The sequence below is a fragment of the Vipera ursinii genome, assembly GCF_947247035.1.
Source record: "Vipera ursinii genome assembly, chromosome: 3".
Classification (NCBI taxonomy): Eukaryota; Metazoa; Chordata; class Lepidosauria; order Squamata; family Viperidae; genus Vipera; species Vipera ursinii.
In genome coordinates this window covers 16,091,644-16,116,601 of record NC_139516.1, presented here as the reverse complement: position 1 = coordinate 16,116,601, position 24,958 = coordinate 16,091,644, and the positions used below count along the sequence as shown (strand labels likewise).

Here is a 24,958-nt window from a genome sequence, read left to right as displayed (position 1 = left end):
CAACACTTGCATTTTGACCTTTTAAAATCCTGTGTCATATTGAGGTGGTAGGTTTTTTTCAAATTCTGTAAGATATCTACATTGGGATGGCCTTTTTGTTATTTCATCTTTTTCTATAAAGCAGTGTTTTCTAATTGGACAAACATGTACTTCAACTCCTAAAATTCCCTACTCAGAATGGCCATTTTTAAGAATTCTGGGAGTTTCCACAGTTACCCAGGTTACTGTACACAACTACAAAAAGAAATAACATGCCTATGATGGAATGTTTTCTGATTTCCCAGGAGGCAGGAGTACATTTCAGAGGAGCAAGAAAAGTGCAGTGTGGCAGAGAGAGGAGAAAAGAGCTGCTTCTAATAGTTTCCAGAGTTTACGTTTTAAGGTGCAAATAGTCTGCTTTGGCAAGTTTGGCAAGATGTCTGTCTATAGGTGAAGAACAACAAAAGAAACAACAATCTCAACAGGTCTTTCTAAGTTTTTGGAGTCTGATGGCTTTAGATATAGACATTCTCTCTGGATAATGTTTTAAAATATATTTTTGGATGTGTATACTACTTTTCAAGATCATGTGAAGTGTTAGTACCACTTTACAATGCCTTGGTAAGGCCACACTTGGAATATTGCATCCAGTTTTGGTAACCACAATATAAAAAAGATATTGAGACTCAAGGAAGAGTACAGAGAAGAGCAACAAAGATGATTAGAGTACTGGAGGCTAAAACATATGATGAATGATTGAAGGAATTAGGTATGTGTGTGATGACTCCCCCAGATCATTCCCTGGATACCTCAAGAATGAACTGGTTCCTGGCACATCAGAAGCTGGGTTAATTGATGGCTCTGAACAGAAGGGATTTGCCTGAGGTTCCAGCTGGGAAAAGCATGTAGTTGCAGATGGTCAGTGAATAGGAAGAATTGCCTTCTGCACCTAATTTGAGAACACGTAGGGCAGAGAAAAGGCAGGAACAGAGAAGGTCAGCCAGATTACTCAAGAGGAGAAAGCTTTGCCCTTCTTGATGGGCTGCACCGGAAGCTGGCTATTTAGCATGGCAGATGAAGGGGAATGGTGCTGGTAACAATGTGTTTGGTTTCTAGCTGTGTGTATTCTGATCATTGTGATTCCTGCCTCACTTTAGATTGACACCATGTTTGGAATTGAATCATGCCTTGGAAACTCTGGACTTTTCTTTCCTCATGAGCTCTCTTGTGTATAGATTTAAGTTTGTCTGGTAGAATTATTGTTTTGGAAGAGAAGCAACTCAGAACTAAGGAGAAATTTCCTGACAGTGAGGACAATTAATCAGTGGAAGAACTTGTCTCCAGGAGCTGTGAATGCTCCAACACTGGAGGTTTTTAAGAAGAGACTGGACAGTGATTTGTCTGAAATGGTATAGGTTTTCCTGCCTGAGCAGAGGGTTGGACTAGAAGACTTCCAAGGTCCCTTCCAGCTCTGTTATTCTGTTATTCTCGAGTAGCTTAAAACAGTGCACCTGAACAGAAACCTTATGAAATGGATCAGGTGAAAGATGGTAACTAGTAGAAGATCTTCCAATGAGCTTCTATGTGTAGGTGGACTTCAATGTAGGATTTGCCAGTCTTAGTCCAACTCACTGCATCTGAGTGGGTTAAATATACCAATCATTCAGTACAAGGATTATCATGGTGATATTTCAAGTTACTATGTGCTAAAAAGTGCCAAAAATAATCATAATATCACATCTGTAAGTCCCACCAAAACATTTTACTGAGTCATACTAGGTGGAGTTGCCAATCAAAAATAGAGAATATAATTATCTATATGTAGGGCACACTTTTCCTGTTTACAATGAGCTGAACCTTATTAGGAAACATGAAAAAATGCTTGGTTGTGATACTATCTGCTAGCTGATGGAGTAAGTAGACTGAGTTAAAGATTCAAAGGAATTATTTGCATAATACAAAACAATTGTTTAAATAAATTTCTTCTGATAGATGCTTAAAAATAATACTTTCCTAATTTTATTCTCTGTACATTCAAAAGAAAAACTTGTTGCTACTCATTTTATAGGTGGGCTGTTGTCAACATTGTTCATTATAATATTTTTTTTAACATTTCTCAATACATCAGTCAGTCAGGCAGTCAAGGTAATGCATTGCCTAAAGCCAAGCACTTTTTAATTTAATTTATTTTAACTTAAATGTTTTGATTTCAAAATTAGTTAAACTGTGCCAACTTAATTTCAGCTACATTGCATTCCTGGTATTTGATGCTCTTTGATGAGTGAATTATGAAGAAATTGTGACATGAAACTCAAATCGGTCATTTTGAGCAAGCTGCCAAATCTAGAATGGGCATGTAAGACTGTAATCTGAATTCTCAGTTAAAATCTATTAGTATTGGTCTTTCTGACCAGTAGCTATCCCTATTGTTTCATTCATGTTTATACTGCATTCTTATGATATGTTGTATTTTTTTATAACCTACAACATGCTTTTAGACTAAAGCTGATATCCAATATAAATATGACAGGAAGGAAGGAAGGAAGGAAGGAAGGAAGGAAGGAAGGAAGGAAGGAAGGAAGGAAGGAAGGAAGGAAACATTAACCACACTAACCACAAAGTTTATTTTTTTTTAATTCAACCTACCTGAATTGTTTGGCTCTGGTAGACTTTAATTACATGAAAATTAAAACTGTATATTCCTTTTCTCGGTGCTACAAACACAGACTCCAATGTAAAGAAATTGCCCACATTTACTAGGATCTATAAATAAAAGAAAAGAAACCAGTAATTAATGGAAGCAATGGAAAACAATGAATGAACCCAAGTTTAATTTCAGATTTTGCACATTGTTCATCTGACAATGTATGCAAGTGTATGCAAATAATCAGATTTTACTTCCAACAAGTTCATAATAAGATGTAATGTGTGCAATTATTATTTGAATAAAACCCACTTATTTTCAATTAAAGGAATAGAAATTCCTTTCTCAAATTCTTTAATTTCTCCACATGCTTAGTTGAGAGTAGGCATTACTGAAAGCAACAGGAACCTATTTCTGAGTATACTTAGAATCATGTGACATTTTTTGCACAACTAGCTGAGAGGCTGCTTAGTTCCACTGCAGTTCCTGCTGAGTTTCAAGCAGGTGAGTCATCTCATCACATGGAATTAAATTACTTAGGTAGCTAGAAAACATTTGTAGCACAAATCTTTAAGTGGTTTAGTTATGTAAGCCTCACCAAAGTAGCCAGGCAGATATAAACAAAAGCACAATGAATGCCAACTGTTGAATAAACAGCTGCCCACAAACTTCTGTTATACAAGCAAGTAGATCAAGCTTTACAACACTTCTGAACCATCAAGATTATTTGTCCAATGAATGAAAATATTACAGTTTCCTTCAGCTGTTGATGGTGCAGTGCAAGGTATTTGCTACACTGAATTGATCTGGAACATGCTCCAATCCAAATTTATAGTTCCTAATGTGTACAGCTCCCTACAACCTTGGATATAGAGCCAACCACTCAGCATATAACAGTGCCAAGTAACAGCAACATTAGGAAGAAATAATATGAGAAGCTGGAGAAGTACCAGGGTCTGAAGGAGGAACTAGAGAGGAAGTAGTGGAATGTAAAGATCAAAGTGTTCCCAGTGGTAGTACAAGCATTTGGGCTGTGATTCCTAAGCTGGGAGGGTGTCTCCAACTGATCCCAAGAACCTCAGAGCTCTCTGTTCAGAAGAGTGCAGAGTTAGGAGCAGCTAAGGTATTGTGCAGAACCCTCAAACCCCCAGGCCACTGATAGAGGGTTCAAGATGGAGGAAGATACATGCCACCTATAGTGATAAGAAGGGAATTTTTAGATGATAGGCGATGATAGATGATAGATAGATAGATAGATAGATAGATAGATAGATAGATAGATAGATAGATAGATAGATAGATGGATGGATGGATGGATAGAGGGGTGTGTGTGTGTGTGTGTGTGTGTGTGTGTGTGTGTGTGTGTGAGAGAGAGAGAGAGAGAGAGAGAGAGAGAGAGATGATATAGATATATGTGACAACTGACAGTCACAACTAGCAGTGTGCATTCATGCCTTATTTACACCCCATTCCACAATTTTTTGCAGTCTTCTTTCAACATGCATATAGTTCCAGGATGCTCTCGTGACATAAATTATTCCTTAGGGAGCAGATTACATGTCTTGAAGTGACATGTTGAATCCCACTTAATTTGGGAATGGGTAAGATTATATGTAAAATAGGCAGAGCTGCATGTTGTTGTTGCTATTGCTGATTTGTTTCTTTGTTTTAAATTGTGTGCAGACTATTTTAGAGTTTAGGATTAGACAGCAATAGCAATAGATTTCTATACTGTTTCATAGTACTTTACATTCCTCTCTAAGTGGTTTACAGAGTCAGCATATTGCCCCCAACAATCTGGGTCCTCATTTTCCCAACCTTGGAAGGATGGAAGCCTGAGTCAACCTTGAGCCAGTCAGGATCGAACTTCTGGCAGTTAGCAGAGTTAGCCTTCAACACTGTATTCTAACCACTGTGCCACCATAGCTCTAGATAATCCACAAAGGGTTTGAAAGGCTGTCTGTAGTTCTCAGATTGTACACTGTCAACCCTATATTAAAATGAAGGTTAAGAGGCAGATAAGTTTAAACCACCCATCTCCCCCTTAAGCTTCCTAAATATTCACTGTAGTCCCACTCATTCTGGAATGCAGACTCCAATATCCCACATAAATTGAGAGTGTACATCAGATAGTCTGAAGCTGTACACATGCAGCATTTCTGTTTAAAAAACCTGCATTGATATGGGTGTTTTCTAAATAGAAAGGATAAAGTTTCTTCTCCCAGTTCTATAACTATGTCTTACTTTTTATACAAATAAGCAATGGGTAACTATCATGACTTTTTTATCAATACAAAAATTCTTGAATTAAATCTATTTTTGAGGAAAATATCTAATTTAGCAGTAGAACTATTTAGAATTCTTGTCTACATTTCCTGAGGAATATCATTTCTCTGTCTATTCCTTACAACAGGGGTGTCAAACTCGCCATGTCACGTGACGTGTTGCGCCATGTCACAACTTTTTCCTCGTTGCCAGAGCTGGGGTGGGCACGGTTTCGGCATGACACATCTGGCCTGCAGGCCGGCAGTTTGACACCCCTGCCTTACAACCTTAACCTAAACCCCACCTTTCCCACTAAGCTTGTGCTTAATCTCATAATCCTTATTGCTTACAAAAATGATAGCTGAGTTCATAAAGAAACATGCATTTCTGTTCTTTGCTGCCCTTAAGCCAATCTCTCCCCTCTAACTCTTTTATTATTGCTATTATAGTCACACAGCCACAGCCACAGACATATAGACATGATTTGGCATTTTTGTCCATCTATTAAGTCCTTACCAAAGACCTCATATAGACAGATGGTGGTGTTTGTTAAAGGTATTAGTGCAGGCTGCAAGCTGTTCCAACTAAAGCTGCCTTTTGCAATTGATTGATGATGATTTTGTCAGTGTTGATGGTGCTCAACTGGTGCTCAAGTTGTTTAGGAATTGCATCCAAGGTGACTATTGTTGTTGTTGTTGTTGTTGTTGTTGTTGTTTGTCACATAGATGTTTAGACAGATATATTTTTATCCACCTAAAGAGTCCTTCTGAAGGACCTGGGATGGACAGATGTTGCTCTTTGTTGGTGGTAAAGGTATTGTAATATTACAGGCTGTAAACTGTGCCAAGCAAATCTGTCTTTTGCATTTGACTAATGGTGATTTTGTTAATGCCAATGGTGTTCATGTGGTACTCCAGAAGTATTGGGATTGCATCCAGACCACCTATTACTATTATCTTTGTTTTCTTTTGCCATAGTTGTTCTACTTCTATTTGCAGGTTTTTATATTTTGTGATTTTTTCCCCCAGTTCTTTTTCTTCTGTTCTGCTGTCTTCAGATGTTTGCAACATCCACTATCCAGACATTTTTGTCTTTCTTATTAGTAATTTTAAACCTAGGGCTTTGTGTGACAGAAGCTTGTCTGTTTAAATTCAAAACTCCCAGAGCACTCTAGCTTCTTCGTTTTCTGTTACTTTGCCTATTCTATGGTCCTACCAATTCTTGCTTCTAGTCAAGTTGTATGCACCGTTGTTGGTACTTTATCATGTCATTGTTAGTAATTAATCTGTGTGATCTTCTTGCAGCACATAACTAGGTGGTCCACTGTTTATTAAGCTCCTTTGCTGGCTTCTCAATTCTGGCTTTATATGGATTTGTTCTTAAGCTATGGTCTTGTGCAGTCAGATTCAGCCCTTCTGTTTCTTTCTTCAACTCTCCTGCTCTTAGCTCTTTCCAGGTCTTGTTATTGCATTTTCTTGCTGTTTTTTTAATATAATTGTCTTATTTATTTATTTATTTATTTATTTATTTATTTATTTATTTATTTATTTATTTATTTATTTGATTTGTATACCACCCTTCTCCCTAAGGACTCAGGGTGATGAACAGTGACATAAATATCAAAATGCACAAATACAGAAATTGAAAACAAATTAAACCCTAATGCTCAAATGCAGAAGATAAGTTACATAAAAACAATAATTACAACAGAACCCGTCAGACCAGACCGGATTTTTTTTTTTAATTCCATTTATATCCCGCCCTTCTCCGAAGACTCAGGGCGGCTTACAAGCTTAGCAGTAGCCTTCATTCTATGTATATGCCTGCTTATTAGGGCTTTCACACAACCCCCAAGCGGCATTATTACAAAGTCAGCTTATTGCCCCCAACAATCTGGGTCCTCATTTTACCTAACCTGGGAAGGATGGAAGGCTGAGTCAACCTTGAGCCTGGTGGGACTCGAACCTGCACTAATTGCAGGCAGCTGGTGTTCCTTAAGGAGGCATTAGCCCACTGCTCCACCAAGGCTCTTGGATTGCTCAAACAGATAGGTTTTTAGGTCGCGTCGGAAGGAGCGAAGGTCGGGAGCCATCCGGAGCTCAACCGGTAAACGGTTCCATAGGTCAGGTGCACCCACAGAGAACGCCCTCCCCCTGGGAGCCACCAGACGGCATTCTCCGAACGGTGGCACCCTTAGGAGGCCTTCTCTGTGGGAGCGCACTGGACGGAGGGACTTTGACGCTGGCAGCAGGTGATTCCTAAGGTACTCCGGACCCATGCCATGTAGGGCTTTGAAAACCATTACCAGCACCTTGAATCTCATATTATAATAATATGGCATATAATTGCCTTGCCATGTCTGTTTTCTATTCTTCATTTGGTCTTTCACATGGGCCAGTTTGGTCTCTTTGGTGTTCAGTAAGCATTAATGATATCATACCTTATCTTCTACACTGTTCTTCAGATAGTCTTCCAACATCTTTTTTTCCTTCTTCAGTTGCAACATTCCATGCCCACCTATATTCCTTGGTAAGTAAATTCTGTCAACATCACTGAAGCATATAATTCATTGAGATTAATGGTGGGGGGGGGGTCTTTCTATCCAGGGCTTCCAGTTCAGTTTGAGTCAAATCCACTATTCCACCTACATATTTCATGACTGGAATTGTCTAGGTATTAACTGCCTTGATAGTATTCCCCTTGATAGTTTGGACCTTAAGGTCTTCTTCAGTTTTCTGATGTATTTATTAGTAACCTTATTCTAGACTTCAATGTGCCTAATGTTGACAGTTTTTTATTATTGTTGTTATTAACTGCCTGGCCAGTTTTGCAATCCTCTATTAACTGGGGAATGAGTCCCACTTAATTAAATCACTGTATTTAATAAAAATGTAGAATTCAGAGGCTTTCTATATAGTACAGAAATTATAAAAACCTGAACTATAGTATGGCTCATGCAGTTTTTTTATCAGAGAATCTAATATAATGTCTTTTCCAGCTTCCCCTAGCACCTTAGATGTATTAATACTGTGCTTTGGACCTTTTACAGTATCATTTGCCTTTTAATAATTTGTTGCCTTTAAAATTGCTTTATCATTTTATTCTGCTTTGTATGTGCTTCCCTCTACCTCTGCCCTGTTATCTTTTATCAGAGGGCACTGTTCGAATTAAATGTAACTTTCTGTGAAATATCTGCTTTGCATATTGCACATTTTAGTTTGCCTTTCAATTAAATTACACACAGTAGTGAATCCTTTTTATATATATAAACAGATCACCATCTGAAGTTCTCAATAAACTTTGATGGAATAACAGCCACCTAACATGTGCTTTGCATATAAGGCCTATATTCTTCAGTAGCCTTTCTCAATTTGATGCCATTGAAAGTTTTTGACCATAGCACCCATTAAACTTTGACCACTAATCGTACTGCAAGGGGCTGACGAGAAATGTAGCCCAACATACAGTATCTGAAAGACAGGGGAAGAGAAAACCCTCTCAGATCATTTGCAAAGGATGGAAAAGGATTGAGTCTTCTGAATAAATATTACAGCATAAATTTATCAACCCTCCTGTCCAAAACAGTTTCTTTAGATGACATAAAGATAACTAAAAATTAAAATAACACAAAACTGTAGCTCCAGTACTAAACTTTATATGATAAATCATTATTAATATAATAAAAACTACATATAGCATCATTTAATCAATAATGATGTATTATCATAAAAGTAATGAGGTGTAATGTTGCATTCTCTCTGACTCTACTATCTAAAAATATAATACTACCAGTAACACAAAGAATAGCTTCATATCTTCTATTGCTGTGCAGGAAAAAAAAATATTTGTAAAAGTTCTACTTGGGTCATTCTCATAAGGCAAGTTGCAATCTTTTGATGTCAGCAAAAAAGCCATATTGGTAAAAGTGGTAGATCATCCACTTTACCCATCTATTTGACTTCCTGCCTAAATACATTTCTGTGAGCTTAAAGGAAAATAAACTCCATTCAATGGGACTTTCTTCTCAATAAACATGTATAGGACTGGAGTGTACCTTAGCAACATGTTTTGGGATCAGTCAGGGTAGGGATTTACTTCAGTTGTCATGACAATTCCAGAAGCAATATCATTTGCATATAATGAGTAACATATGCTAGCTAATGTATCCAGTAATGAATGTGAAGATGTGAATGAAACATATGAAGAGAAGAAGTGGATGATATCTCCTAGGAAGACAGGAAATTCAAACTTTGCAGAAAGAGTTGGGTATTTTTAGGTGGTACACAACTATAGAGGGGAGAAGCATATACTTCAAGCATATACTTTTAAAAGTCATCATATATATATATATATATATATATATATATATATATATATATATATATATATATATATATATATATATATATATATATATATATATATATATTGTATCTGGATAGAAGTGGGAAAATACTGATCTTTTGCCTTCTATTCCTTCCCCTTAGAAACAGATAGCTGTCGTGGGGTTCCACCATCTCCATGTATCTTACACTACATATATACCTGACTTCTGATGCTTTGAAAAGGCTAATGACAATGTGACTGAGTTGGTTTCAAGATTCCTAGGACTCTGGAGAAAATTGCAGATCTGTCAGGCTGTCAGAGAATATGCCTTGAAAAACTAAAGAATAACTTGTGGGCTTAATTAAACCCTTCAGCTGATATTTGAAAGAATGTGATGTATCTATAACTCTATAGGTACACATAATGCATAAAGAGCTGATGGTAGGATATTAGATATGGTAGGTTTTAAACCAGATTTTAAACCAGAATTGGCATAATATAACTCCAATGCCTTTCTGTCTTCTCCTTCAAAGCATGGATCTTTGCCAGTCCAAAATTACATCCTGTAAGCAGCATCAGTTTCAGTAGGAAAACTGACACATTTGTTTAATTTTCCTATTAAAATTGATTGATTGTATTAAGACGCATTAGATAAAAATTGAAAATGCAATATGTTATCTTGGAAAGTAAGAGGAATAGATTTTTTTTCTATTTTTCTAAAAGATATGGGTAAAGGAAGTATTGTTGTCTATTTCAGGAATGGATTTGGAGGAAGGGAGGAGTGCAGAAAGTCTTTCCAAGGTTGCAAAATTCTGCAGTGATGCTACTAAGGTGCAGTGAATTTTCCAAAGGACAGCCTCCATATTCTACTAGTGTGACCTGAGTCAGTTTCATTAGTACATTATCTATATACATACCAAATGCATATCGATTTAACTACACCATAATAAGTCTAGTGTAGGATATTGGTTCTGTAGGGTGCAGAAACCTCATAAAAGTTTTTAAAGATTTAAGATTGAAACATTTGAATGGTTTTGAAAACTCATAAAAGATTTAAGTTGCTGGGAAATCTGGTTGCAAATCAACTGAAGTGCTTCTGGAGAATTGGAGATTTTCTTTATATATCTTCACTTTATCTCTCCTCCCTGTACTTTGAAGCTTTTAACAAATTTCCAGCTTTTCTTCAGGATATCAAAGTTAAATTAAAATACCAAAATCTTATGCCTTGCTATTTCTAAGTAAACATTCTCAAGAATAAAGTATAAGGATGCATATGTAAGTTGATTTTTACAGTCTTGATTTTACAGTCTTCCCTCAGTATTAACCTCTTTGAAGCATTAAATAATTCCTGCACTAAATGATATTACCTCATTTATTCCAGCATATCAGGAATGGTAAAACTGTTACATATGTGGTAATGTGAGACAGGCTTTTTTTTTTGTTAAGCCCTAACTGCCAGAACTTGTTTAACCATCCATGTGCCTTTAAATGTAAAGTGGAAATGTAGAAACTGAAATCAATAAGTAATAAAAAAATAACTTCATTCTCAGAGGAAAGCATGTGTGAAATTGCTATCCATCTTAAGAGGAAAAAACAAAACCTATGAACTGAACAGTGACTGAATGGACCAAAAGCTTCCGTCTCCAATTCCTAAGTTTCAGCCCACTCCTTTCAAATGAAGATTAAAGAGTTTGCAAATCAACTCCACCTGTTGATTCCCACCTACTATCCTTATCCTATCTCATCTCAGGACTGTAAGCAGCTGCCTCCCCCTCCACTTTTAACCTAGTCCCTTTCCCAGGGGTGAAATCACTTTAAAAGAAAACATTCGCGACTTAAATAAAACTCGGGCAAAACCAACTTCCCCACTCCAAACACATGCTCCTTTTCTCAGGAGGAAACCATCAGAATGTCTTTCGACTTACAGCAAGATACCCATGTGTGTTCTTTTTACCTGATCAAAATAGATTATCCTGGTTTTGTTGCTCATCTCAGAAGGCTCATGGTTGGTACTCCTGACTGCGGAGAAAGCGACCTTAGAATTAGCAGCCCGTACAGAGATCCCCAGAGGAGAAGAAGAGGATCCCTTAGAATCGGTCGCTGGGTTGGAATCGCAAACTACCAAGCATTTTCCTTCCAGGACGATGGGTTCCGTGTCATTCTGCGCCCAGACGGGGAAAACGGAGAGAGCCAGCGTTAGGATGATGGTGGGCACCATGGACAGCGCCCTGCTTAAAGCGCCCATGTTCAGCACCAGGAGCGGCGGACAGCGAAGCCTTGCGCGGATTGCCCAACGTTCCTCTCCTTCCACCTCTCTCCACGCTTACACAGACCACGCCACAAAGCCAGCTATAGCAGCCCTACCAGCAGCGGAGGGGGAAAAAAACCCGCCACTCTTACACAGACAGAGGCACACAGGCACACACGCACCGCTTGCTACCAGCACAGCAGCAGCAGAAGAAGAAGAAGAAGCTTCTTCTGAAAATTTCCAACATTTCCAGCGAACAAAGTCTGTCTTCCCTCCTGTTTGATTCTGCAGGGAGGGAGCCTTCAAAAAGCAATTGGAAATGTGCTTCCAAACACCTCCTGGACAAAATCAGCTCTTCCCGGTGCCCATTTCTTTGCCATTGAAACCCCCCGCTCCCAGAATCCAGGAGGAGAAAGCTATGGCGGGAGGGGGGGGGGGAAGCCCTAAGGTGGATTATTGACGAAAACAGCGAGAGCGAGATCAGGAAGAAATAAAAACATTTGACGTAGCAATGAGTCGTCTCATCTTGCCCCCCATTCTTGTCCTGAAGGGATTTAGCCGTTAAGCTCAACTATTGATAGCTGAGACTTGCCTTCCAAACTGGCTCAGATACTGTGGCTGAGCTCATTTGCCAGGATGCTTTGAAAAAGCGAAGTTCCCTCGCTCTTTACCACGATTCCCCCAGCGTCACGGCATACAAAAGCAAGCCCAGCCCTCGCTCGTTCGCTCTCGCTCTCTCTCGCTCCTGCTCGCTCACTACAATTGTCTTTATACGGAGCGTCTAGCACAGCACTGCCGGAAATTACATTCTCCGAGGCTACCATTCCAAGCATAACTTTGTCAATTATTTTAAGGATCATGTGTTGGAGCAAATGTTTTTCCCACTGTGTTAATTAGTGTTTGGCCTTTCCTCTCGTCTTCGCAGCTTTAACTATTGAGCAATCGTCAGTCAAATGCTTATTGCAATGCAGTATTTAGAGGACAAGCCTCAACATGATTATGAGGAAGAAAAATCCAGGGAAACAATGAGATTTGTTTCTGAGCAGAAATTTGAATAATCAGGTGGCAACTTTTTACAGATTTAGAGTTTTGAGTCTCATGTAAAATGTTTATAGGAGTTATCAACGTGTAGTATAAAAGTCAGAGAAACCAACCAACCATCAAAATTGTGAGATAAAGTAAACTGCATCCAGTCATAAGATTAGAATATTTTCAATACCTGTGCACAAAATTTTTGATTGAAAACCCTCTTAATATTCATGATATTGCTGCAGATCATTGAAGCATTTGTGAAATGCTTCAGTTTCTTGAAGAAACAGCACAACAGTGTTTAAACTGAAACAAAAGTCATAGTTTATCCCACTTTCATGTTGAGATTGCTGGGTTTGTATTCTAGGGCACTGCCTAGTGGATCTTTTTGAAAATGTTTCAGTTAATTTATTTATGCTGTACAACAGAAGGCAGGATACCTTGAAGAAAAAAATATAGCAATATAATTGTTAACAACAGCATTTCAAGACAGTTTTCTCTGTCTTACCTATGTTATTCATTCTTCCTTCCAGAAAGGGACACAAATAGAGTTCACATTTTTAAAGACTTTGGTTGAGGCAGCAGGTGGTATTCATTTACTGAATCATTTATACCTAAGAATTCTACTAAACATATTTTGAATAATATAACAAATCATAGTACTTCAATTTTCTTCTCAACAGTTAAACAAACAAATTTTAATTAAACCTCTCATTCTAAGATTTCATTATATTTTCCTTTTTTCTATAACCTATTCTTTCTAATCATCAAAACCACAAGGTCATGTTCCTTCTTATCATTCATCACCACAACGTGTAGCACACATCTGTGCTATTTCACAGTGAACCATATTCCAAAGAATCCATTTAATTTTGTGCATGCTTTACTTCCATCATGTACGACTTTATAACATGCAACAACTAATTGTCATCTTTATATTAACTGAAAACATTCCATAATTCAAGTCCATTCAAATAATAATAATAATAACAACAACAACGACGATGATGATGATGATGATGATGATGATGATGATAGAGTTGGAAGGGACCTTGGAAGTTATCTAGTCCAATCCTCTGCTCAGGCAGGAAACCCTATACAATTTTAGACAAATGGTTGTCCAGTCTCTTCTTAAAAACTTCCAGTGTTGGAGCACTCAGAAGCTTCTGGAGGAAGGTTATTCCATGGGTTAATTGTTCTAACTGTCAGGAAATTTCTCCTTAGTTCTAGATTGCTTCTCTCTTTGGTTAGTTTCCATCCATTGCTTCTTGTCTTGCCTTCAGGTGCTTTGGAGAATAGCTTGACTCCCTCTTCTTTGTGGCAGCCCCTGAGATATTGGAACACTGCTATCATGTCACCCCTCACCTTTCTCTTCATTAAACTACACATACCCAATTCCAGCAACCGTTCCTTATATGTTTTAGCCTCCGCTCCCCTGATCATCTTTGTTGCTCTTTTCTGCACTTTTTCTAGAGTCTTGACATCTTTTTTACATCGTGATGACCAAAACTGGATGCAATATTCCAAGTGTGGCCTTACCAAGGCATTATAAAGTGGTATTAACATTTCACTTAATCTTGATTCTATCCCTCTGCTAATGCAGCCTAGAACTGTGTTGGCTTTTTTTTTTTTTGGCAGCTGCAGCACACTCATCATACTTTATCATTTGCTTTTTCACTATTGCCCACGGTTTAAGTTTAAACCTGTTTATGTGCCATCACTGCCTCTGCCTAGCTTCTCCAGGGACATGTCTGTGCTTCTACAGATGTGACATAAAGCCATATTTTTTTTCAAATTTTCCTCACACTCAAATCCTGTAATGATATATGAGAATGACCATGGGAGACGGGGAAGAGCTGCAGCCAAGGGATTGGTCAGATAAGGGGCAGCTGAAGGAAGGTGGGCATGGCACATGTCTGAGAATGGACCCTTTCTAATTTCTTGGGCTGCAAATGTTTCTGTTAATGAAACCTTATAATAACTTAGAATTAGTTCATTTAAGTGTGCTTCCTGTCTGAACTACCTTGCAAGGCTGACATATTCTTTCAGATGAAATTCTGTCAAAATCTTTAACTTAACAAATTAAGCACTGCAGGTTTTACATCCACTTTTTTCTTTGTCATTAGCCACAGATGTGCTCTGCACACACTATTAAACAATTGACACACACTATGAGCAAACTACACCCACATCTACCTGTTTGTCCAAATACACTATTTACATCTGAAGTTTTTCCATTTTTCAATGTCCTTGTAGCATTTATGATTTTCTTTTCTTTTTTTCTTTTTTATATGAGACCCAATATTTATAGTTTCTTTTTCATTCTAGTTTTTGTCATCTCACTTTAATTCCCATATAAATCTTTGACATGCTCATTCCAACATTCCCATATTTCAGTTTCATCCCAAATAATTTTACCTCTTTTAATTCAATCCATTCAGCTGAAGACTCCTTGTTTAGCCTTTTTCACAGACTTTCAAAATAATTGTATTTCCCTGCTTCTATGAATCATAAGCATTTCTTGCTCTTTGACTACATTTTCATGGCTACAGGTTGTCCTTGACTTACCACCATTCATTTAGTGACTGTTCAAAATTATGATGGTACTATAAAAAAAAGTGACAACACATTTCTCAAACTTAAAATCATAGCAGAGTCTCGTGGTCCACAAGATCTGAAGCTTCTGTCAAACTGAAAGCAACATCTCAAGTGTCATGATGCAAGCTCCACTCCTTTTGTGTGTGCATACGACATCACAACACAAATACAAAAGGAGCAAAGCAATGCTGACTCTTCTTCCCACTGTCTCTAATCCCAATTACTTAAGTGGGAATTGTTTATAGGTTCATATTCATAGGAAAAAGATTGGAAAGAAAAAGGAGAATTAAAAAAAAGACAGCTTGCTAGAATAGCCCCTATTCTACTTTGGGTTCAATAAATGTGTCAGTGAATTGTAATTATTTTTTATTTTATTTTAATCCCATTTATATCCCGCCCTTCTCCAAAGACTCAGGGTGGCTTACAATTTAAGCACAAACCAATGTGCTTAGCAATAGCCTTCATTCTATGTATATGCCTGCTTATTAGGGCTTTCGCTCCCCCCCCCAGCAGCATTATTACAAAGTCAGCTTATTGCCCCCAACAATCTGGGTCCTCATTTTACCTACCTCGGAAGGATGGAAGGCTGAGTCAACCTTGAGCCTGGTGGGATGCGAACCTGCACTAATTGCAGGCAGCTGGTGTTACTTAAGGAGGCATTAGCCCACTGCTCCACCAAGGCTCTAATTATAGTGGAATGATGAAGTTACCTCTTTGGAATTAACCTACTGTACCAATAAAATGTTTTCAAACTGCCCATTATTCAATATGCAGTGTGTTTCCTATAGTTCGGAAGGAGTAAAGGACAAACAAAATAGCTATCCATATGCAGCTCAGTATCTGCAGTGCAGAATTATCAGATCGGATCAGTCTTTTTCAACGTGAAATGGGCATTGTGTTACTGACTTTATTGGCACTTAATCTCTACATTTAGGCCCTTACTTAATGTTCAGTGCTTTCTGAATTTTGTATACATTGGCTGGTTGTTCTAATCGTATCTAATCAATTCAGTTTTGGAAGCAGCTCCTTTCTCAGTGGAAGTCCAGGTTCTCACCATTTCCCATGTAAGAAGCTGATAAAGAGCTACGTTCATCTCAGTAATGAATAATTTTTTAAAAATATTTTTTAAAGACTGCAAAGAAATGTGAACCTTCCAACCCACCCACCCCCATAACTAATCCTTCCATCACCCCCATCATCTTGGCAGAACCGAAGAAGCTTCTTGGATGAGAAGCGAAGCGTCTTCTTCCTACTCAAGGAGAACAGACCAGTTGCCTTTTTTAAAAAAGCACCTTTGAGACAACTATGACCTAGATGATTGATTTAAAAAAATAAGTAAGGACTTACCTGGCCTTAAATGCAGGTAGTCCTCGACTTATGACCATAACCGAGTCTGCAATTTTGATCTTAATCATGAGAGTCATAAAATGGGTTCCCACCTGACTGTGACCAATTTTACAACCTTTTCTTTTTTGCAATGGTTGTAAAGCAAATGTCAGGGTCTTTAAGTGAACACCATGGTCTTAATAAATATCTATTTCTGACAAAAATGTCATAAATTGAAATAATGTGACTACGGTTTGCTGCAAATGGCCATAAATGCAGATCAGTTGCTCAGCATCCACAATACAGTTAAGCAGGAGAGACCTGGACATTGTAACTTCAGACAGTCACCAAGCAACCGGTCATAAGTCAAGGACTCCTTGTAATCTGTTTTCCTCTTATATACTAGGTATATCCACACAACATACTTAACCAGGCCAGGTAAACATCTCACATTTGCATTTTCCCAACACATTTAAATTCTTTGTTTGAGTTCTTTTGGTGAGATAGTGATAGTTTACAATTATATGTTAATTCATCCCACTTGGTTAACTTAGTCAACACATTGTGCAAAACCAAAAAATAAGCCAAGTCAATAGCCAGGTGAGATGTTTTGTGTGAATACAGATCAAAGTGATTTTAGTTCATTCTCCTTCCACCTTCTAATTATCCTTATTCTTTAGGTAGGTATTTGAAATACCACTGTTTATTTGCAGAGTTGAAGATCAGGCCATTATAGCTCTTTGATGCCATGGTGAAAGGCAATTTTACCAAATTGCCAAGGACCTTAGCATCCCTGATGTATAATGATGTCACTGGTGATCCTCTTTGTCACCTTGTCTTCTCTTCTCTGACGTGACATCAGTTGTCACAGCAGCTCTTCCTTTATTTTTCTCCCTGGCTCAGCACACTTCAAATAATAAAAGATGTCTGGGATGAATTTCCATGAAAGCGTGAATTCTCTATTAATTTAACATCTTATATACAATACAGTCCAATTAGCTAGCACAGCCTTTTATTCTTGAACTTTGGAGCTGAGATCATCACCATAAACAATATTTCCAGTTTAAAAATCACAGGATTGTGGATTTTAGGATGCCCCAAGCTCTATTTTTGAAAAGAAAAAGCAATGTTGTTATATTATTATATTCTAAATGTGCATTGATTCCCTCTTAAGTGTCTTGTGTCAGCAATGGCATAAAATAAATCTATCCCTTGAAATATGATGAAAAGAAAAGAAAGATTGATTTAAAAATATCAACGTGTTAACTGCACCAAGCCATTTTCTTTAATGTAGCCCTAGTGATATTTCCAAATTTTAGTACAATTCTAGCTTAGGTTTTGTTTATAATTTCCACTTCTACAGAATAAAACAATGAATGTCTCTGTGAAGGATATGTATATACTGACCTGGAAGGCAAACAGCACTAATTTATTTATTTATTTGATTTTTATCCTGCCTTTATTATTTTATAAGTAACTCTAATGACAGAATGTCAGAATGTGAGAACATTTACTTTTTTTCATTTAATTTCTACATCACCTTTCTAGTCAAAGTAGCTGAATGTATCTAAAATGCAAGTGAGAAAAAATAAGAAAATGTCTATGTAAATGCACATATATGCACCCATATTGATGTATAGAATTGCAAAGGCAAAAGCAAATGCATCAGCTATGAGAAAATCTCAATGTCTATTTGAGGCAATGTATTTATCAGCTTTAAAAAAATAACACACAAGCTTCAGACCAGAAAAGAAAAATTGTGTGAATTCAACTGCTTGATTGGAAGAATTGAATAATGATTTTGGATCAGAGAGACAACAAACTTAATCAGTTTATGTGATACATTCTGAATTTCCCATTTTCATTACACAGAAATTGTAAGATCAATAGAAGTGTGATAATGTGTTTAAATTCCTAATTATATATTTCTTTTTGCGAGCAAGTTGCAAACCAATTAAGAAACTAAATTTTACAGTTACTGTTTTCCAGTTCAATTTTTCCCTGTAGTATTTTTGTGTATAAATACCCCAAAATGGAGAAATATGCACACTGATGCAATGAGAAACTGAATCAAATGGCAATCACGTTAAACCTTTCTTAATTGCTCATCGTCTTCACAGTGTTGTTTTAAAGTGTTTTTAAAGCAGTAATCAACCCTATAAATGATCATCTAGCCTCAGCATGGCTCTGCATTATCAAAGAAGTGTGATTCAAGTGTATAAAGCTTGCCACATGGTACAACCTCACTTCCTAACTCTATTTACTGTAGTGATATTTGAATAAAGCAAATATTTTTCTGCGGTTTATTTGGACATAAAGACCAATGTGCCTGTATTTCTGAAGGAAGGCTAATTAAGGATATAGGAACATCCCTACTGGATTAGGGCAAAACTCAAGTTAGTCCAGCATTTTATTTTTCACATCAGCTGGAGTGATCACCAACAGATAGAAGATAGATAGAAGATAGAAAAGATAGAAAGATAGAAAAATGTGGGTTAGATAGCATCACCACCAGATGGATTCGTAGCTGGCTGACAGGCCGTACTCAGCTTGTGGTCCTCAATGGCACTGCATCTACATGGAAGGAAGTGTGTAGTGGGGTGCCCCAGGGCTCTGTTCTGGGCCCAGTGCTCTTCATATCTTCATTAACGACTTGGATGAGGGGATAGATGGGGAACTCATCAAATTTGCAGACAACACCAAGCTGGCAGGAATAGCCAATACTCCAGAAGACAGGCTTAAGATACAGGAGACTCTGGACAGACTTGAACATTGGGCGCTATCTAACAAAATGAAATTCAGTGGTGAAATTCAAAAGCACCTGAAAGCAGGACAAGAAGCAATGGATGGAAACTAGTCAAGGAGAGAAGCAACCTAGAACTAAGGAGAAACTTCCTGACAGTTAGAACAACTAACCAGTGGAACAACCTGCCTCCAGAAGTGGTGAATGCTCCAACACTGGAAGTTTTTAAGAAGAGACTGGACAGCCATTTGCCTGAAATGGTATAGGGTTTCCTGCCTGAGCAGGGGGTTGGACTAGATGACCTCCAAGGTCCCTTCCAACTTATTATTATTATTATTATTATTATTATTATTATTATTATTATTATTATTATTATTATTGTTGTTGTTGTTGTTGTTGTTATTGTTATTGTTATTGTTATTATTGTTATTATTATTAACAGGAGATCATATTGTTCATATTGTTGTTGTTCTCTTGCAACTTCTAGGTCAAAATAGGCCTCCCTAAAATTTTAATGGCATTCCATACCAAATTCTTAATTCTTATTTTCATTTATATATACAAATAACTAATGCCTTTAAAAAAGACAGGTCTGTTTGTACTATTTTTCCATTGTGTGCATGGCAAAAATCCATTATATAAGTTAAGTTACAAGGTTAAAATATAAATGCCTTGGGTTTCAGAGGAAAAAAAAGAGGAAAGAGAGAGAAAGACTTTAAGAGATTTACATAAACAGAGATATCCCAAGGATGCTTTTTCAAAAGACGACTGGACTTTGTTTTTCCTTGAAGATGTTTCACTTCTCATGCAAGAAGTTTCTTCAGCTTCCTGGATAAGAAGTGAAATATCTTCAAGGAAAAACAAAGTCCAGTTGCCTTTTGAAAAAGCACTTTTTGGACAACCATGATTTGGATGACTGATGATCTCTATAGATATTTAGCTATAAACAAAGATAGTTACATATTTCAACAGAAGAAATATTTGTAGCTCAGAGTTGAACTGTGGGATCCTTGGTGTTTTCTGAGTGTGGATGTTTGCAAATGTTTCATTGTCCATCTAGGTAACATCATCAGAAGATTACCCAATTACCTGACAATGTTGCTAGTTGGATAATGAAATGACTACAAGCAAACAACCACACTCAGTATCAAGGAATCCATAGTGACACATTTTTAACTAACAATGCTTGAAAGGAAGAACTGGAATTAGGTTAAAACCTCTGCTTTAAAAGACATAGAAGAGAGGAGTAATGTGAAAAGAGATTTGAAGGAAGTGAGCATGAGAGTGAAATTTGAGGTAGAGTTCCTGGAAGCGGATGTACTAAGGAGTTATGGAGGAGCTCATACCCACCCAGCAGGAATGTGGCACTCCTAAATGGCATCTGCAGATGTCTAACAATAAAAAAATACTATTTGCAAAATTAAAGAGGACCAACATTTCATCTTGTGAGATTTCAGCATTTTTGCACCTAGGCAAGAATTTGCCTAAGTGCAAAATTGCTTGAGATTTTAGATGGCCTTAGCAAAATCTTGGTATTCGTGAACAAGATCCTCAAGAACTAGAGCAGGGGTGTCAAACTCAATTTCATTGAGGGCCGCATCAGCATTGCGGTTGCCCTCAAGGGGCCGGGTGGGTATGGCCTGGGTGGGCGTGGCCTACTGGGTGGGCGTGGCTAGAGTGCGTATGGCCTACTGGGTGGGCGTGGCCAGCTCTACATCGTTCTCATCGAGGGTGCCTATGGGGGCCTGGGCAGGAGTGGGACAGATCTGAGGGTCTCTGGGCCAGGGCCAAGGCAGTGGGGGCCGTTCCCTCACTGTTTCCAGGATGGCTTCACGGGCCACATGAAACCACTTCGCGGGCCGGATCCGGCCCCCGGGCCTTGTGTTTGACATATCTGAACTAGAGCATCAAATTCCAAAATCTTGTAAAATATAATGATCTCACGGGAACTGAGGTGGTGATGAAGATAGCTGTCATCATCATCACCACTATAGATACCTGCAACAAATCAGCTGCTTAATAACTGCCTTAATTATCCAATTTTCTGTCTTTCTTTAAGATTTCCATTCTGGAAGGAGAAGAAACCCAGTCAGCTTATCAATTACTTCTCTTATGAACCACCATATGGAAACCTAATGAATTCACATGGTTTAAGATTCCTGTCAAGAGAAGGACTCAGTATGCTTTCTAATGATCTATCCTATGCAAGGAGGTATAAAACCTGCCACTTCTAAAATTGATGTCCAAGACATTGATGACAACATTAGATTCAAGAGCTAAATTATGATGTTTAATCTTTTCTATTTCACAGTTGCTGAGAACACAGAAAGAGACACACATGAGCACACTGCAAAATAATATAGTTTACAAGAGAAGGTTAAATTAATCAGAAAGAATTGGCATTGGAAAGAAGGTACTGAGAAAATAAAGTAATAAAGAACTTCCAATAGCCAATAGATACATCTTTGATTGCATGAGACATTTTTTGACGGAATCACTTCCTTGAAGGCAGTTTTCATAAGTGCCATTTTATTCCTTTCACCTTTATTTCTATTGTATTTTATTAATGTTAAATTAATTTGCATTATATACTTGTTAATATTAGGTTATTAGAATAATAATATAACAACAACAATCATAATATTTAATAAGATAGACATTTTTTCATAAGCAATGATTCAAGCACTTCTTTCAAATAAAACTTTCTTAAAATAAGGATGGTTCACCTGTGCACACATATCACTTAAGGTTGTAATATCAAGCAGTTGTTCTTGTAAATTAAAACATAGATCAATTGCAATGTTCATCTCTTGCCTGCAGAAAGTCCAAAATGGGCAAACTATAACATGTGCATGATCAAGTAATCACACATGTGTACAACTTGTGTGCCTTCATCAACATTTTAACCAAATATGCAAACGTGTGTTTTATGTCATTATGCAATTGTCATCCTTTTGCCATCACGGCAGTTTGCTGTGGCTGCTGTTGACAAGTAGAGAATCTCTACCAAAATTGACAGTAAAGGCCGAGGGCATGACACAGCAATAGACAACTTGCATTGTAGCATATATTTATTGCTGCATTTCATGCAATCAGGACAGTTCCATCTATTCATCTATTATGACAACAAATGTCAATCACTGAGGCAACTCTTCAGTCAGTTATCATTATTAAAACAATTTGCTGAAGAGTCTGATGCAGATGGGAATTCATAGTCCCATCCGGAGCTGCTGTTATGAATCAATTAATTACATCTGAGTTAATATAAAGTTTAATCCAAAGGATGGTGATTTTTTTCTTCCTTTTTGACATAATCAGCAGTCTATGCCCAATAAATGCAGAGAAACCATTTTCCTTAAGGTGCCTCAACTGCATTCAGCAGTTTAGAAAGATCAGGAAGGTGCCTTTTAGTGTACACAAAATGCTATGATAATCTTTATTTCTTATTGTTTGCAGAGATTATTTCCATCTAATATTAGTATTATAATTTTAGGTTTATGGGATAGGAAAATAACTAGAGACATGTATCAAAAAGAAAGTGGCTCATTTAGGGAAATATGGTGAAAGATTTTCAAAAATGTACTAATCCCTGGCAACCATTAAAGACTGGTATATTTCTGATGCTGAATATTAATAAAATGCCAGAGTTTTCCATGGTTAAAACACTTAATGCCAAGGAAAAAATATATACATATTTGAGTATTTCATTCATATGAATAGCATTAAAGAGCTGTTCAAAAATTCAAGAATCTGGGCGATTATAGTATGCAGGCATATTTGTGCATATTTTTTTCTTCATGTTAATGTTTTTTGCTTCCACTCTTAAGAAAGCATTAGCATGAAACAAACTAGAAAGGCATGCTATTCGTTTTCTCCCTCTTATAAAGAAATTTTAATAAAGATTACAATTTGCAACAATAAAAACTGATGTAAAGTTAAAAAAAGAAAAAAGAAAAAGAAAAAAGAATATAGTGAATAAAAAGAAAATGAATATATATAAAAGAATGACTTCCTTCTTCTTTACAACAAGTGTAAACAATTTTAGTAATGTACCATCTTGTCAAATGCAACAAATGATCTCCATTTTCTATATCTTACAGTATCTATAAACAAATCCAGAAAGCCTCATCATTTCAGTCCTGACATCAGCAAAAATCCTTCCAGGCTTAACAGAGATGACAACACATCTATTTTAAGCTTGATCAAATAAATCAACTTTTTATTTTTTTCCCAGTTACAAAATTCTTCCAATTTAGCCTCTTTTATAGATCCAATATAGGAAAATTATCCAGGTCACTCTTTTTTTTTTTTTTAAATTTTTTTTTATTAAATTTATTATTTAAAAACATTGGACACAGTACCAGCGAGCTGACAAACCTTTTTGTCTACAATGTTTAAATATATATATATATACATGTATATATGTACATCAAAAATACACTTAAATACACTTAGATTACAAATCGGTGAAATACCACAATATTTAAAACAGTGAGCTAGTCTGTAAAACCTAATAGAGACCTTTCTTTTTATCCATCCAAAGATACAATTTGTTCCAAATTCTATAATAGTCTGATTGATCTTTATTCTTTAATTCCAAAGTTAATCTGTCCATTTCAGCGCAATCCCAAATTTTCCTAATAACCTCTTTTTGTCCTGGGATCTCATTCTTTTTCCATTTTTGCGCAAATGATATTCTAGCTGCTGTGATAATATGGATCGTTAAGTATAGCACATCTTTAGGATATTTCTCTTTCGTGATTCCCAACAAGAAAAGTTCTGGACTAAACTCCAGATCTTGTTTCAATATTTCTTTCAGCCAAATCCAAATCATTCTCCAAAATTTTTGTGTTTTACTGCAAGACCACCACGTGTGGAAGTATGTGCCTATCTCTTCAGAACACTTCCAACATTTGGGAGATACTGTTGTGTACATTTTTGCTAAGCGGGCTGGGGGGAGATGCCATCGGTAAAACATTTTAAATAAATTTTCTTTATACGATGAGGCCAGTGTTATCCTTTTATTCCTATCCCAAATTGTTTGCCAAGTATCTAGGTCGATGTTATGTCCTAAATTGTTAGCCCAGATCAACATGGGGTCTTTCACTTGCTCTTCAAACAGCTTATATCCCAAAAGTAATTTATAAAAATTCCTTATTTGTTTAGAGTCCGGTCCCAATAATATTTTGTCCAATGCTGTTTCAGAGGTATATATCCCCCATTCATTTTTATCCTTCCTAAATCTCGATTGGATTTGTAAGTAGGCCCACCAATCGAGTTTTATACCTTGTAATTCTAGTTCATTCCTAAGTTTCAATTCCCCCTCCTCATTCAGAATATCCTTGTATGAGATTATGTTACCCAAATCAAACAGATTTGGGTAAACTATCGCTTCAAGGGTGGATAGCCAGACCGGTATTTTGGTGTAATTGTGAGATCTAATTTTTTTCCAAGTATTGAGTAGCGCTTGCCTGATCCGGTGTCTTTGAAAATGCGAGAAAAGACCTTGTTTCTCCGTCCATAGGAAAGCATGCCAGCCATATTGCAAATCGTGACCCTCTAAAGTTAATAGTCTTCTATTTCTCAAGATTACCCATTCTCTAATCCAGCTCAGGGCCGCGGCGTGGTAATATAATTCCCAGTCTGGCAATCCAAAACCCCCATTTTCCTTCGTGTCTTGTAAATATTTCAATTTAATTCTTGGTTTTTTCCCCTGCCAAATAAAATTTAGTGATAATTTATCCAAATTTCGAAAAAATTTAGAGTCGAGTTGAATTGGGATATTCTGAAACAGAAACAG

General features: G+C 37.0%; 1 protein-coding gene across 1 annotated transcript in view; it reads right to left on the bottom strand.

Annotated features, from left to right (window-relative positions):
- Positions 1 to 11,459, bottom strand: part of CBLN4 (cerebellin 4 precursor) — a gene marked incomplete at both ends in the record, with an annotated part of 28,906 nt that extends 17,447 nt beyond the window's left edge. The window contains 2 exons of the mRNA XM_083357451.1: positions 2,626 to 2,742; positions 11,169 to 11,459. Of these exons, the coding sequence (XP_083213577.1) occupies positions 2,626 to 2,742; positions 11,169 to 11,459 (408 nt within the window). The remainder of the gene's footprint in view (positions 1 to 2,625; positions 2,743 to 11,168) is intronic.
- Positions 11,460 to 24,958: the final 13,499 nt, after the last annotated feature.